This window comes from Monodelphis domestica, chromosome 3 (assembly GCF_027887165.1).
Source record: "Monodelphis domestica isolate mMonDom1 chromosome 3, mMonDom1.pri, whole genome shotgun sequence".
NCBI classification, from domain to species: domain Eukaryota; kingdom Metazoa; phylum Chordata; class Mammalia; order Didelphimorphia; family Didelphidae; genus Monodelphis; species Monodelphis domestica.
In genome coordinates this window covers 82,153,493-82,166,861 of record NC_077229.1, presented here as the reverse complement: position 1 = coordinate 82,166,861, position 13,369 = coordinate 82,153,493, and the positions used below count along the sequence as shown (strand labels likewise).

Sequence of the window (13,369 nt, the reverse complement as noted above, 5' to 3'; positions counted from 1 at the left end):
CTCCCTCTTATTCATTTTATTGGATTGTTTAATCCATTCACACTTACAGTTAAAGAAGTTAGGTTTATAGTGTCCCCTACCTGTCTCTAAATTGAGTTTTCTTTTCCAAGTTATGATTTTTCCTCTCTTCTGCTATAAACACAGTATTATGTTCCTTCAGTTAAGTTAATCTTTTTTTTTAAGGTGACCCAATTCTGACTCTCATCCCACACCCCTAATCCTTTCTTTTTGTTATGCCTGTCCCTTTGGGGTTTTGCCTATTAATTCCTTTATCTCTTCTGCTCTTATCTCATTATATAATTCTCCCCCACACCCTTTTTTCCTCTCAGTCAATCAGATTTTCTCTTCCCTTCAAAGAGTCCTGTTGATTAGGTTTTTATTTAATTTCATTTTTTGCACGCCTTTCCAAAAAGTGTTTCTCATTCTCTTCATTATCCATGCTCTCTGTCTGCTCTAGACCCTCATTCTCAGATTCATGGCCCCTATAATTATCTAGTCTCTCTTTATTCTCTTTGTTCATCATGCAATCAAAGCTTCTGAGGCATCCATTCTAGGCTCTCCCCTCTAGGCACTTTCTGCCATTGGTAGAGCTTGCCCCATGTATTCTCCTTTACCACCATGCCTCACTCCCAGAACAAAGCCAATTATTGCAGGTGTCAGAGAGGACTTTGCCTCAAGGTAGGATCCCTCCTCCATGTCCCTGATTACACAGCCTTCTCCAATTGCTCTGTACCCTCCCCTGGTTTCCTCCCCCCTCAGTCCCCCCCACTATTTACCTAAAAATCTCCTTCCTGGGTCCACACTCCGGCTCCCTAGGGCCAGTTGCTCCTAGGGGTGTTACATTGCTTTTAGATAAATTCATAATAACAGGTCTATGCATAATGTAAATACTAAAAAAAGATCTACAAGTGAATCTCCAAGTTAATTTTTTTTTTAAATAATGAGAGGTTGAAAGGGGGAATGCATTTCTTTTCATCTTGTAGATAACTTTTGGAGTTACTCTGTTTTCATCCACAGGAGCCCACAATTGGTGATTTTATCTGTGTGAATCACTTCCTCCATCAATGCCCACTGGAGCTCTTTGTGCCTTGGTAGGTCTTTCATGAGCTACTATGGCCAACTCAGGTCACTTGGTAGCCAGATAGACAGAAGCCTACCAATGAGCATCCCTGGATGTCCGCTTTAGCTGGGCTAAGCCTCAGGCTCTGTCACCAGGCCTTCACTAAGAGCATTTCTGTCTCCAGAAATTGGGTTCCACCAGGAGAGACTTCCAAAAGTCTGGGGATCTCTCTATGCCAAGAGGAGGCACCAGAGGAGGACTTCCATGGAAGATTTCTTCCATGTGGGCGGGTTTTGTTTTTTTAATGGTTTAGTGTGTTGTTTCACTGTTTCCTTTCCTGTGTTTTTATTTGAATGTCCAGTAAACCTAGTTTTCCAGGAAAATATTTGGAAACTGAGAACCTGGATTTGAAAATGCAGAAGAGATAGGAAGTGAACCCTGCAAAGACAACTGGGATATTTCCACAACCTGTTGTGGCTGCCCACAGCCTGTGATGTGCTTGGTCATAGGAACGGTGTGTTCCCAGCTGGGACAGTTGTTAGCCTTTGGAAAGGAGATTGATGCTTTTCTCTTCTGGTGTCCATCTTCCTCCATGTCCCTATGGCCTTTCAGGCTGATTTGTGCCTGGACAGATCTCCTCTTTGCAGAAGTTAAAGGCCTTTTCCCTATCATGACCTTTTCTCAAAAAAGGATTGAAACTCACTTAAAGTTTAAATGGCCAATAGCAGCTTTACTTTTTATCTATTTTATTATTTATTTATTTAATTAATTAAAAAAAAAACTTACCTTCCATCATAGAATCAATACTGAGTATTGCTATCAAGGCAGAAGAGGGGAAAGGGCTAGACCATGGGGGTCAAGTGACCTACCCAGGGTCACACAGCTAGGAAGTGTCTGAGTTCAAATTTGAACCCAAGACCTCCCATCTTTAGACCTGGTTCTCAATCCACTGAGCCACCCAGCTGCCCCCCTATCTACCTATTTTAAAAGATAATACTGGGAATGGGGTCTTGGAAGAATCATATTTAGTGACTATATTATATGTCCTATAAACTGAGAGAATTTCCATGTGGGAAGGGAGAATGGATAACTAAAATGTTCCCTCTCCCAGGAGGAGTTATAGCTTCAGATTACAGAACCTCCGATGGAAGGTGCATGAAAAGTCATCAAGTCAGCTCACTCACTCCAGAGGCTCCTCTCTATCCCATCCGGACAAGTGGTCATCTTGTCACTGTTTGAATAGCTCCAGGAACAGTTAACTCACTACCATTTAATATCTCCTGTTCTTTTACTTTTCTTTTTTTAACCCTTACTTTTGTAACAACTCTAAGGTAGAAGGGCAAGGCCTAGGCTAAAGATGGGTTAAGTGACAGGCCCAGGGTCATGTGTCTATGGTCAGATTTGAACCCAGGTTCTCCCAACTCTAGGCATGGTGCTCTGTGTTACCTAGGTGCCTGATGTATCCCATTTTACCATTGGACAGCTCTGACTGCTAGCTAGTTTTTCTTCTTCTAAATTGCTATTGGTCTCCCTTAACTTCTTACCCACTGAGTCCCTTGTCCCATTTGGGGCCAACCAGAACATGTCTAATTCAGTTTAATTCAAACACTTATTAAACACCTCTGTGCAAACACACAGTGCTCAAAGCATGGGAAAGTGGAACCTGCTTCAACATGAAAGCTTTCTTTTTTTTTTTTAAACCCTCACCTTCCATCTTAGAATCAATACTGTGTATTGGTTCTGAGGCTAGGTAATGGGGGTCAAGTGACTTGCCCAGGGTCACACAGCTGGGAAGTGTCTGAGGTCACATTTGAACCCAGGACCTCCCATCTCTAGTCCTGGCTCTCACTCCACTGAGTGCCCCCAAGCTTTCTAATATTTAAAAATAGTTATCATATTACTAGCCACCCCCTCCTTACCCCACTGCCCTAAGCCTTTTCTTCTAGGCTAACCATCCCCAATTCACTCAACTGTTCCTTTGCACAGCATGGTATCAAGCATTCCCTCTAGCCTGAATACTCACCCTAGGACAAACCGGAGCTTGTGATTTTCCTTTCCAAAAATGTGGTGCCCAGTATTGAAAATGGCACTAATCTAGGAGGATTGTGATAGGATGCAGAAGAATCCAGGAAAACCATTCCCAGCACCCCCTCAGACTAGACACTTTACATAGCAATAGCTCGCATTTCTATAGGTTTGCAAAGCACTTTATCTCTGTGTGTATACATAATGAGCTTATATATACACTTATGTAGGTGCAGTTGAGGTTTTATAGACTTGCACATATACAACATGCATATGAATATATAATAAAAATAGAAAACCTTATTTGATCCTTACAACAGCTCTGTAAGGAAGTGCTAATATTATGCCAATTTTAAAGATGAGGAAACTCAGGCAAGAAGTTAAATGATTTGCCCAGGATCACCCAGTCAGTATATGAGGCAGGGTTCAAACTCATCTTCCTGCCCCTCGCACTCTCTCCACTGTCCCACTTACATTTCATCCCCACAGCCCACTATCTTATTAGATTTGGGCTCCCACCGCACCCTGCTGACTCATATTAGGCTCAAAATCCACTAAAGCCCAAGACTTTTTCACAAGAACTGCTATCTAGCCACAACTTTCCTGTTCTGTGCTTGTATGAGGGTTTGTTTTTTTCATCAAAGTGCAAGACCTTACATTTATTCCATTTAGGTGCCACTTATTTAGAACTTTAAGGTTTGCAGACTGTCATGCATATATTCTCTCATTTGATTCTCACAACCCATCGGAGGTGGATGCTGTTATTATCCCCATCTTTCAAATGAAAAAACTGAGGAAGAGAGGTCAAGAGACTTGCCTAAGGTCACACAGGTAGGAAGTGTTTTGGGTCAAATTTGAACTTGAGTCTTCCTGACTCCAAGTCTAATGCTCTATCCAGTGTGCCACCCAGTAGCCTTTATCCTATTTTATCCTCATTTATCCCAAGTAAATCTTCTTATGCTCCAGTTCACTAGTAAAATTTTTCATTTCCCTTTAAAATCATACAGTGGAAATAGCAAAATCCTATTTAATTGGGATAAATGTAAAATCTTGCACTTTGGTTCAAAAAATCAGCTCTCTAAGCAATGGATGGGGAAAGTCATGGTCAGGAGATTGTAGGGAAAGAGATGGTATGGGCAGATGTTGTGTGCACTCATGTTGAAGGTTTGGACCAGCGAATTTAGCCTCCCCTCTGGATGGCACTCCAGTGGTCACTCCCTTGTGTCCTCAGGTCCTCTCAGTGGTCAGATAGAAAATAAGTGGGAGTGGGGGTGGGGAAACAAGTCAGGAACCATTCAAAGAATGTCAAAGGTGAATGGAATTTTTGAGATCTTTTAGTCCAGTTCCCTTCAACAGATAGGGAAATTGAGATGGGGAGAGATTAAAAAGTTTGCCCAAGGTCACTCAGAAAGTTAACAAAACAAAACAAAAAAAAACAAACTAGGCAAGAACTATAACCCAAGAGCCCCAACTCCTCATCCCCCCTCTTTCCTTTACCCTACCTGTCCCAGAGTTGACAAGCAATTCCACTGGCTTATACATTATTATCACACAAATCCTATTCCCATATTGTTCATTTTTGTAATAGAGTAATCTTTTAAAGCCAAAACCCCAAATCCTCTACCCATATAAACAAGTGATAAATCATGTGTTTTCTTCTGTGTTTCTACTCCCACAGTTCTTTCTCTAGCTGTGGATAGCCTTCTGTCTCAGAAGTCCCTCAGAATTGACCTGGATCACTGCATTGCTTTTAGTAGCAAAGTCAATTACATTTGTTCATTCCACAATATTGCTGTTACTGTGTACCATGTTCTCCTGGTTCTGCTCATTTCACTCTGCATCAGTTCATGGAGGTCTTCCCAGTTCACATAGAAATCAAGCCGTTCATCATTCCTTATAGCACAAGAGTATTCCATCACCATCAGATACCACTTGCTTTAATTTTTAAATGAAACTAAGTCTCTTGGGAAATAGGACTATTTGAGTTCTCCTCCCCAACCTCATAATTGTGTTTTTGCTACCATGACTAATTCTTGTTTTGACACTAATCCACCCACAAACATTTATGAGATGTTTATTCTATGACAGATGCTATGCCTTGGGTCATAGACAAAAGCAGAGACTGTCCCTACTCTCAAGAAGCTTACATTCTTCTGGGGAAACATCACCTCTAAGTAAAAATAGAAAAAAAAATACCATGGCAGTTTAGGAGAGAGGACACTAGTGGTAAGGGTTGATGGGGTCAGGAATGTCTTCACATAGAAAGTAGTGTCTGGGCTGAGCCTTGAAAGGGTTCCAAAGTGAGGAGGGAGAATAGTAGAGGAATGAGGGACAGCCAAAGATGGGAAATGGGGTGCTATATGTGGGGAACAGAGAAGATAGGAAAAAGAGAAATGTACGAGGAGGCTGGAAAGCAAGCTTGGAGGAATCAGACTAAAGTGTTTTGAAAAGGAGCTTATATTTTATTCTACAGGTAACATGAGGCCACTGAAGTTGATGGAGATTGGGAATAGCATGGTCATATTTGTCCTTAATAGTAAATTAACTCTGTGATCTTGAGTGTACTCAAAAAATGTAACTCAAGGAACTCTTATCCTTCTCTGGACCTTGATTTTCTAAAAAGGGACTGAACGAGATGACTGTCTCGATCTCATCCCAGTGGCATTCTAAGTCCCAAAGTCCTTTCCAGTTCTAATGTTCCTATGGTTCTCAAATTATGTGAACCTAATTGAATTAGTGTCTCTTCTCTTCTTTTTTTTAAACCCTTACCTTCCATCTTGGAATCAATACTGTGTATTGATTCCAAGGCAGAAGAGAGGAAAGGGCTAGGTCATGGGGGTCAAGTGACTTGCCCAGGGTCACACAGCTGGGAAGTCTCTGAGGCCAGATTTGAACCCAGGACCTCCCATCTCTAGGCCTGGCTCTCAATTCACTGAGCTACCCAGCTGCCCCCCAGTGTCTCTTCTCCTGAAGAGGTCAGAGTTCTTCACTCAAAATTTAATTACATACATGGATGTAATGGAATATATTGCTCTAAGAAAGGATGATTAATGATGAAGTCAGAAAAGCACACAAAGACTTACATGAACTGATACAGAGTAAAGTAAGCAGAGCCAAGAATATAAGCTACACAACAACTACAGCAATGTGGAAATGGAACTAGCAACCACCATAAAGCAATTGACCTTGGGAAGCTCACTGAACTGCTGTCCACTTCAATTTTCCTCGTATGTAAAAATAAAAGTAATAACACCACCTACCACTAGGATTTTTTTTAAACCTTTATCTTCCATCCTGTACTCAATACTGTGTATTGGCTCCAAGGCAGAAGAGCAGTAAGAGCTAGGCAATGAGGGTCAAGTGACTTCCCCAGGGTCACACAGCTAGGAAGTGTCTGATGTCAAATTTGAACCCAGGACCTCCTGTTTCTAGGCCTGGCTCTCAATCCACTGAACCACTAAACAGCCCCACTTTGGTAGGTGTTACCAAAGAGACAATATTTACAAAAAGCTTTGGCAGATCTTAAAGTGCTACATGAAAGTAAGCCATTTTTATTATTGTTATCGTTACAAAATTACAAACACAGCCCCAAAGAAGATACATGAAAAGATACTTCCCTCTCATTTGTAGGAGTTAGGGGAGTCCCACAAACAGGACACACTGCATATACTTTAAGGGTTTGTGGGGTTTTTTGCATTGATTTTTCCTTTTTTTTCTCTTTAAAAAATATTCTTTGTTACATGGGATGGCTGTCTGGGAAGGCAGACTGGGAGGGGAACAGGAACAAATTTAGATGATGTTAAAACAAAAACTAAAAAAAAAAAAGTAAGGGGCAGCTAGAGAACCAAGCCTGGAGATAGAAGGTCCTGGGTTCAGATCTGAACTCAGACACTTCCCAGATGTGTGATGTTGGGCAAGTCACTTAACCCCCACTGCCTAGCCCATACCACTCTTCTGCCTCGAAACCAATGCATAGTACTGATTCTGAGACAGAAGGTAAGAGTTTAAAAACAACAAAAAAGAGGGCTCTATATCTGCTATACTATGCAGTCTTTCTTCATCAATAATAATAACTGAGTTTTGTATTTAGCATTATAAGGTTTGCGAAATGCTTCTACATATATGATCTCATTGTGAACCAACCTGTTATATAAGCCCTTCAGGTATTATTATCCCCATTTAAGAAATGATGAAATTAAGGAGGAGATAAAATGACTTGTCTAAGGTCACATAGCTAGTACATGCCAGGGCAGGATTTGCAAGTTAAACCTGGTTCCAAGTTCACAATTTATTCAGTCCCATCTGCAGATGGCTCCGTCAGAGCTTCTTACCACCTCTAATTCTTTACTGGAATCAGTTGCATTTGGTTTCTTTCTCTTCATAGATTCTGTAAGGTTCAACCTCTGCCTCTCTTCCATCTGGATTATTACAAATTCCTCATGATAGTGTTCTGAATGAGAGAGAATTTCCCACCTCGGTGGTGTCTGTTACACAATCCAAGCTGGGGGTGCAGGATTTGGCTAAGAGAACAAATAAAACTATGCTTCAGGTACTGTAAACCTTTCCAAGAAACCAGTTTATCACTGGCAGAGAAGATCCAATAATTTAAATTAAAAGGTCAGAACTGAAATTGCAGGGAATAGCACTTGTGTCTGCATTTCTGAAGCAAGATATGGTGGAAAGTGGGGCAGGATGGGCGATCTCCTGCAATGTCAACAGTGGGACACTGGGGAAATTGCTACACAACACCATCTTAACCTGCTCTCCATGACATTTCCACCCCCTTTCGGACTCCTGACAGAGCAAATTCACTATTATCATCGTACTAGTTAGCATTGATCTAACCTTTCAGGTTTGCAAAACTCAATGGAAGTTTTATATCGCTTGATCCTCAAAACAATTCTAGGAGGTTGGTGCTTTTATTATTATCATTTCCATTTTTATGGGTAAAGAAACTGAGGCTGAGAGAGATTGGTGACTTGTCCAGGGTCACACAGCTAATATCTTCTTCCCAACTTCGGGTCCCAGCATTCTAACAACTGCACCAACTAGTCACACTTGAAATCTCATTTTGCATCTGAAGACCAGAAAAAAATAAGGGGCAGCCAGGTAGCTCAGTAATTAGAGAGCCAGGCTGGAGACAGGAGGTCCTGAGTTCAAATTTGGCCTCAGATACTTCCTAGGTGTATGACCCTGGGCAAGTCACTTAAACTCAGTAGCCTAGCCCTTACCATTCTTCTGCCATAAAACCAAATACTTACAGAAGATAAAGGTTTTTAAAAAATAAATTAAAAAAAAAATAAACAGAAAAACTAAGTTCTATAATGGCTCTAGTTATAGAAAGAAATGAACACATAGTATGTCTGGAAAATAACAGAACTAGAGAGTCTGGACAGCCTTAGAGCTTGGACAGAGACTTTTAGAACATAAAAGAGAATATCAGACCTATAGCAAAGAAAAATGTACAGAACACAGAGTTCAGCATGTCAGCGCTGGGAGGGCCTTTGGAATAGAGAACACAGAAAGTCAGAGCTGGAAAGGTCCTTAGAACCTGGAATGTCAGAGTCTGAGAGACTCCTTAGAATCTAGAATTCAGAACCAGGAAGGACCTTAGAACATAGGCTGTCAGAGTTGGGAGGGAAGAGACTCTTAGAACTCAGAATGTCAGAGCCTGAGAGATCCCTTAGAGCCTAGAATTCAGAGTCAGGTAGGACCTTAGAACATAGCCTGTCAGAGTTGGGAGGGAAGAGACTCTTAGAACTCAGAATGTCAGAGCCTGAGAGATCCCTTAGAACCTAGAATTCAGAACCAGAAAGGACCTTAGAATATAGGATGTCAGAGTTGGGAGGGAAGGGGCTCTTAGAATCCAGAATGTCAGAGCCTGAGAGATTCCTTAGAACCTAGAATTCAGAACCAGGAAGGACCTTAGAATATAGGATGTCAGAGTTGGGAGGGAAGGGGCTCTTAGAATCCAGAATGTCAGAGCCTGAGAGATTCCTTAGAACCTAGAATTCAGAACCAGAAAGGACCTTAGAATATAGAATGTCAGAGTTGGGAGGGAAGGGGCTCTTAGAATCCAGAATGTCAGAGCCTGAGAGATTCCTTAGAACTTAGAATTCAGAACCAGGAAGGACAGAGTTGGGAGGGAAGGGGCTCTTAGAATCCAGAATGTCAGAGCCTGAGAGATTCCTTAGAACTTAGAATTCAGAACCAGGAAGGACCTTAGAATATAGGATGTCAGAGTTGGGAGGGAAGGGGCTCTTAGAATCCAGAATGTCAGAGCCTGAGAGATTCCTTAGAACTTAGAATTCAGAACCAGGAAGGACCTTAGAATATAGGATGTCAGAGTTGGGAGGGAAGGGGCTCTTAGAATCCAGAATGTCAGAGCCTGAGAGATTCCTTAGAACCTAGAAATCAGAACCAGAAAGGACCTTAGAACATAGGATGTCAGAATTGGGAGGGAAGAGGCTCTTAGAACCAAGAATGTTAAGAGCTGGCAAATTCCTTAGAATATAGGATGTCAACACTGGAAGAAGGCTTAGAATATAGTCAGAACTGGGGAGGTACAACAAAGGATATAGGAGCCAAACGAATCCTTAAAATATAGAATGTCAAATCTTGGAGGGGCATTAGAACAGCTTGTTTAAAAGATAGACATTTTTCTTTTATAAAGTAAATAAGCAAAGGAATCTCTAGCCTACTTCAGAGCTTTAAAGCCTCAGAGATGGTTAAAAACATGCTTCAGAGATCATGGAAAAAGAGGTAATCTTTTCTTAGTCCAAAAGCGAGATGGATGCAACTCCATCAAATTCAGCAAATTCGTTATTTGTTTTTAATATTACCTTTTTAAATTTTTAGTTCCTAATTCTCTCTTTCCCTCCCACCCCGTCCCATCCCCATCCACTGAGAAGGCAAGAAATGTGATATCAATTATATATGTGAAATCATGTCAAACATGTCCGTATTAGCCAACACCCATTAGGTTTAAAATTGTGAGAAAAGAATTCATTTCAGGGTAACATGAAGACTTGGTTTCTCAACGCTTATAGACACCATTTCTATTTTCAGATATGTCACCCTCAGAGCTGGTTCGGAGCTTGCTTGCGGTCTTGGGTACAGCTCACACCCATCACACCCAATGAGTATCGCGGGGCATTTAGCAATAGAAGGCTGACTTGGTCAAGAATAGGGGTATTTCATTGTTTTTAAACCAAAAGATCTTGGTGTACTTTATTTTATTTTAAAACTCTTAACCTTCCACCTTAGAATTGATGGGTTCCAAGGCAGAAGAGTGGTAAGGGCTAGGCCATGGGAGTTAAGTGACTTGACCAGGGTCACACAGCTAGAAAGTGTCTGAGGCCAGATTTGAACTCAGGATCTCATCTCCAGGTCTGGCTGTCTATCCACTCAGTCACCCAGCAGCCCCCTCCCCTTCATGCACTTTAAAAACTGATTTAAAAATTCTTTGGAAAAGCTGTCAGAAAATGTTTGGTATAGAAGGGAAAGCATTTGATTTATAGCAGAACTACCAAAGAAATGAGACTTCTAGGCCTGTCGCATCCCTTTATTAACTTTTATTATTATTATTATTAACTATATAAATAAAATAATTAACTATATAAATAAAATAAAATAATAATAATATATTATTATTAACTATTGTCACCTTTAGGCTCAACACAACCTTTTTGAGTATCAATTTTCTTATCTCTAAAATGAAAATGACAGTCTAATGGCCTACCCCCTCCTACCTAATGACCACTGGAAATTATAAAAATTAATATTAAACATAAGAAGAAATTGAATTTGATGGGGTTGCATCCAACTCTCATTTGGCCCAAGCTTATATCTTTTCCTGTGATCTTTGAAGCCTGTTCTTACCATGTCTGAGGCTTTAAAGCTCAGAAGCAGACTAGTGAGTCCTGCACGTGTAAAAGGCTTCTTGAGGGGGCAGCTGGGTAGCTCAGTGGATTGAGAACCAGGCCTAGAGACAGGAGGTCCTGGGTTCAAATCCGGCCTCAGACACTTCCTAGCTGTGTGACCCTGGGCAAGTCACTTGACCCCCATTGCCTAGCCCTCACCACTCTTCTGCCTTGGAGCCAATAAGGGTTTAAAAAAAAAAAAGGCTTCTTGAGCAGAGCTCAACACCATGTACTTGTAATCTTTATCATTATTATTACTGGTATGCTCTTAAAAATGCAATTCCTTTTTTTTAGCTTTTACAAAGTACTTTCCCTACAACCCACCCCTTTTTTCGTGGGCATTGTTAACATCTTCCCATTTTACAGAGGAGGACACTGAAGGAGAAAGGAACCGGTCGACAAGCAATTATTAGTATTATTTTTAAAATCTTCACCTTCTGTCTTAGAATCAATACTGTGTAGGAATACCATGTATTGGGTCCAAGGCAGAAGAGCAGTAAGGACTAGGCAATGGGAGTTAAGTGACTTGCCCAGGGTCACACAGCTAGGAAGTATCTGAGGCCAGATGACAAGCAATTATTATATGCTTATAATGTGCCAGATACTGCTTTGTGCTGGAGAAATAAAGAATAAAATAACAACAAAATAAAATAAACCCATCGCTGGTTTCAGGGACCTCATTCGTAGTCTAATAATGGACATCCTCACAGTCACAAATCTTGGTAAGAAGCAGAGCTGAGTCTCTGACCAAGGACTTTGGGCTATAAGGCTACTGCTTTTGCTATCACACTGTTTTGTCTTCCTTTAAAATGGAAAATTTTATTTGTTACAAGAGGTTTCTTTTTCTTTTCCCCCCCTTTTCCACTGTGGGGAGAGGGAAAGGTAGAATGGGGGGAATGAACATTTGATAATGAAATATATAAAATTTAAAATAAGTCATTTATATGTTAATTATGTTTCAGTTACATATAGAAGCTATTTTTGATTATTTTTTCTGATATTTTAGGGTTCAGATTTTCTTCCTCCATCCCTTCCCCCTTCCCTAATGCAATAAATAGTCTGATACAGGTTATACTAATGCTTTCCTACTATATATATATATTGCCATATCGATCATACCATGACAGAAGGCACATATCACACATGCAACAAAAAACTTTGCTGATAATAGATCATCATATAATATTTCTAATCTCTTAGTTCTACTCACTTCCTTTTGCATCAGTTCATGTAAGTCTCTTCAGGTTTTGTTGTGTTTTGTTTTTAACCCCTCACCTTCCATCTTGGAATCAATACTGTGTATTGGCTCCAAGGCAGAAGAGTGGTAAGGGCTAGGCAATGGGGGTCAAGTGACTTGCCCAGGGTCACACAGCTGGGAAGTGTCTGAGGCCAGATTTGAACCCAGGACCTCCCGTCTCTAGGCCTGACTGTCAATCCACTGAGCCACCCAGCTGTCCCTTTTCAAGTTTTTCTGAAGCCATACTGTTCATCATTTCAATTTGTTCATCCATTCCCAAAGTGATGGATATGTTAAAATTTTTAAATAATAAAATTAGGGGCATCGAGGTAGCTCAGTGGATTGAGAGTCAGGCTTAGAGATGGTGAGGCTGTGGGTTCAAATATGACCTCAGATACTTCTGAACTGTGTGACTGTGGGCAAGTCACTTAACCCCCATTCCCTAGCCTTTACCACTCTTCCACCTTGGAATTGTTACACAGTTTTGATTCTAAGATGGAAGGTAAGGGTTTTTAAAATAAAATGATGAAATTCTCCCATTTGCTTTATAGAACAAAGCAAAATGAGGCAACTTAGAAATTTAGATATGGGGTGTATGGCTACATGGCCCAGTGGATGGAGTGCCAGGATTGGAGACAGGAGCTTCTGGATTCAAATCTGTTTCATTTTTTATTTTTTAAAAAATTCCCCCCTCCATGGTTAACATGATTCATGTGGTCTCCTTCTCCTTTTCCCTTCCCCCTCCTTGAGTTGACAAGCAATTCCACTGGGTTATACAGGTATTATCTCTCAAAACTCTGTGTTCAAATCTGGTCTCAGACACTTCCTAGCAGTGTGACACTGGAGAAATCACTTAACTCTAATTGGCTAGGCCTTATCCATTCTAAGATAGGGAAGGGAAGGGAAGGGAAGGGAAGGGGAGGGAAGGGAAGGGAAGGGAAGGGAAGGGAAGGGAAGGGAAGGGAAGGGAAGGGAAGGGAAGGGAAGGGAAGGGAAGGGAAGGGAAGGGAAGGGAAGGGAAGGGAAGGGAAGGGAAGGGAAGGGGAGGGAAGGGAAGGGAAGGGAAGGGAAGGGAAGGGAAGTGGAGGGAAGGGAAGGGAAGGGGAGGGAGAGGGGAGGGAAGGG

The 13,369-nt window shown here is 41.2% G+C and overlaps 1 protein-coding gene across 6 annotated transcripts in view; it reads right to left on the bottom strand.

Annotated features, from left to right (window-relative positions):
- Positions 1 to 7,472: 7,472 nt before the first annotated feature.
- The window catches only part of EPS15L1 (epidermal growth factor receptor pathway substrate 15 like 1), a 149,774-nt gene continuing 143,877 nt past the window's right edge, over positions 7,473 to 13,369 (bottom strand). For 2 of the 6 annotated variants that reach the window (XM_056822292.1, XM_056822295.1), the window contains one exon: positions 7,480 to 7,605. In XM_056822292.1, the coding sequence (XP_056678270.1) occupies positions 7,523 to 7,605 (83 nt within the window). In that variant the 3' untranslated portion in view covers positions 7,480 to 7,522. Of the gene's footprint in view, positions 7,606 to 13,369 lie in introns of all 6 variants that reach the window. The other 4 variants (XM_056822304.1, XM_056822291.1, XM_056822298.1 and 1 more) reach the window with 4 other exon arrangements.